We start from the raw sequence: 2,853 nt of genomic DNA on the forward strand, positions 1-2,853 counted from the left end.
TCAGGGCTCGAGAGCTGATTGTGAATGATCCGGGTTCGACTGGACTCCACTCGCAATGAGTGTCGAGCTGACGTTGATTATGATTTGCAGGGACAATGGCTGAGCTATTGGCGACGCAACAAGCCCTGGTGGCTGTGATCAAGGCATGCATCAGCACGATGGCCTCCACCCCTACTGACATCTGGACGATGGGCTTGGTCCGGGTCCGAATGGAGGTGCTGCAGAACTACTGGACGGACTTCCAGACAAATCATCTTGGGTTGATCGCATCAGCAGTCCCTGACGCCGACTACGACCGAGCCCGGGTGTACGCAGACATAGAAGGAGCCTACATATCTGCACAGTCGAAACTCTACGATGTTCAGCGCCGGCTGGAGGGTTCCGTGCCACCTGGCACCGGTCTGGATGACACATGACGATCAGATGCGACGGGTGCAGAGGCTCACCTGAGATTCGGGCGGCTACAACAGATCAACGTTCCTCCTTTCTCAGGCCGTCGAGAAGAGTGGGAGTCATTTAGAGACCTTTTCCGGGCGATAATCTACTGCGATCCGCGCCTCAGCGACGTAGCTAAATTATACTACCTTAAGACGCTCGTTCAGGGGAAAGCTAGAGCCGCTTTGGAGACCTTAAAATTGACCGATGCTAATTATTCTTCGGCTTGGCGTCTACTTCAATCCCGATATGAGCATCGGAGGCTGCTGGTGCAAGACCATCTGAATGCTTTACGAGCACTCCGCCCACTACGTGAAGAAAGCTCTGTTGGGCTTCGAGGTTTGTTCGATACGCTCAGTCGTCATCGTGATCAGTTGCTGACGCTACAGCGTCCCGTCGAGTCCTGGGACGACTGGTTCATTTCGATCGCCACGTCATGCATGAACCCCGTTACTCGCCGGGATTGGAAAGATGAGCTGGAGAAGCTTAACCCCAGCCCTATTGATGTGACGGCACCGGTGGCAGACTCCAGCCACCTCGAGGAGCCGATGGCCACTTATGCCAAGTTGTCAGAGTTCATCCAACGGAGATGCAACACGATTAGTTGTTAGCTGCATCGAGGCCGGTGTCCCAACTCCTCAGCCATGACGCTCCGCCAGTGGCCAATCAAGCAGCCGAGGTCCACGTAGCCTAGCCACTCGGGCCACGGCCAGTCAGTGCGTTCAATGCCAAGGCGATCACTACATCGAGCACTGCGATCGTTTCTTGAACATGCCCCCTGAGACGAGGAGAGACGTCGTGACCCGGGAAAGACTCTGCTTCAACTGTCTTCGGCCTGGACACGCAGCGCGGTCGTGGCTGTCCAAATCGGTCTGCCAGCACTGTCAAGCTCTTCACCACTCGCTGCTACACAACAGTCAACGAAAACAAGCCGCCACCGATGAGAACGTCGTCCCGCCGAAACAGGCGAAACCGTCGACCACGAATGCAGAGACTGCTGACTCCTCGAGCACCACCGCCACGTCGTCCTGACTAATCATTTTACCCACGGCCGTTCTCGGGATTGGTGATGGTCATTCTCGAACTCTCACCGTGAGAGCATTGCTCGATTCCTGTTCCGAAGCATCCATCATATCTATGAAGTTATCGAATCGATTACGCATCATACCCGAACGAAGTGAGGTCATCATCAGCGGAGTGGGGGGCCAGACTCTCGAACGCGTCTCCATGAAGGCTCAGCTCACCCTTCACCTGCCAGATCATCATACTCCGCTCGCTTTCGAAGCGCTTTGCGTTCGGAACCTCGGCATCTCCACCCCGGCATCGCCTGTGGACGGTCAAGCTACGCTGCCCTGGCAAGGATTAAAGCTGGCTGACCCACAGTTTGGCACATCTGGGGACATTGAACTGCTCATGGGTGCCGATGTACTCCCGGATATCCTGAGAGCTGGGCTTCTCCGGCGGTGTGACCTCACAGCACAGCGCACAGCGGTTGGATGGACGATCTCCGGGCGTGCCTCAACGGCCCACACTGCCACCCAAACTTCTGCCTGTTTAGTATTGCGAAGTGAAATCGAAACCCCATGGCACCAACAATTGATGGGCGCACTACAACGCTTTTGGGAGGTGGAAGAGATGCCTCGCTCCATTCGTCAATCACCAGAAGATGAAGCCTGCGAGCGCATTTTTCTCGAACATCGGCGAGAGACCGGTGGTAGATACTTCGTGAGATTACCCGTTAAGCCAGGCGCCTTGGCACTTCTGGAGGACGGACTGGCGGGGGCCCGAGTTGCTCTTCGATCTCTCCAGCGTCGCATGAGTCAGGATTCTGTGCTGGCAGCAGAGTACACCCGCTTCATGCAAGAGTGGCCTTTTGCGCTGACATCAAAATGATGTATCACCAAATTCGAGTCGACGAGCGGGGGGCTAATTTTTCTGACGCGGTTCAGGCTTTACTCCGAGATCGATACGTCGATGACATTCTTACTGGCGCCGACACCGTCGATGCAGCCCTCGTGCTGAGGGGCCAACTCATCCAGCTGCTGAGCCTGGGAGGCTTCCCGCTGGGGAAGTGGGTCGCCAACACACCGGAAGTTATCGAAGAGCTGCCCAGTGAAGACTGCCTGCGCCCAACGTGGGTCCAACTTGTAGCCGATGGGCCGGTCACCGAATTAGGAATCGGCTGGAATCCAATCGATGACACTTTTCGATTCGCTCCCCCCTCCCCCCGTTTCGAGGAGCATCAACGAACCAAGCGAGAGATTCTCGCTGCGATGGCTGCCATCTTCGATCTAATCTAATTTCTAAATAGTTCAACAAATATCTGTACAAAAATTCCGATATCTAGCTTCAATACAACACAAATGGAATAGTAATACTGGACTTGGACATCAGTTACCAGGGTAAGATATAAAATTT

General features: G+C 54.8%; 1 protein-coding gene across 1 annotated transcript; it reads left to right on the forward strand.

Moving 5' to 3' along the window:
- Nucleotides 1-1,662: 1,662 nt before the first annotated feature.
- Nucleotides 1,663-2,328, forward strand: LOC103315686. Its single transcript, XM_008205844.1, has one exon. The coding sequence runs from the start codon at nt 1,663-1,665 to the stop codon at nt 2,326-2,328; it is 666 nt and encodes a 221-aa protein (XP_008204066.1).
- Nucleotides 2,329-2,853: the final 525 nt, after the last annotated feature.

This window comes from Nasonia vitripennis, unplaced genomic scaffold (assembly GCF_009193385.2).
Source record: "Nasonia vitripennis strain AsymCx unplaced genomic scaffold, Nvit_psr_1.1 unplaced0003, whole genome shotgun sequence".
NCBI classification, from domain to species: Eukaryota; Metazoa; Arthropoda; class Insecta; order Hymenoptera; family Pteromalidae; genus Nasonia; species Nasonia vitripennis.

What these genes read in the sequence shown, in the direction of transcription:
- LOC103315686 (XM_008205844.1), top strand. Translation starts at nt 1,663, where the DNA reads ATGAAGGCTCAGCTCACCCTTCACCTGCCAGATCATCATACTCCGCTC.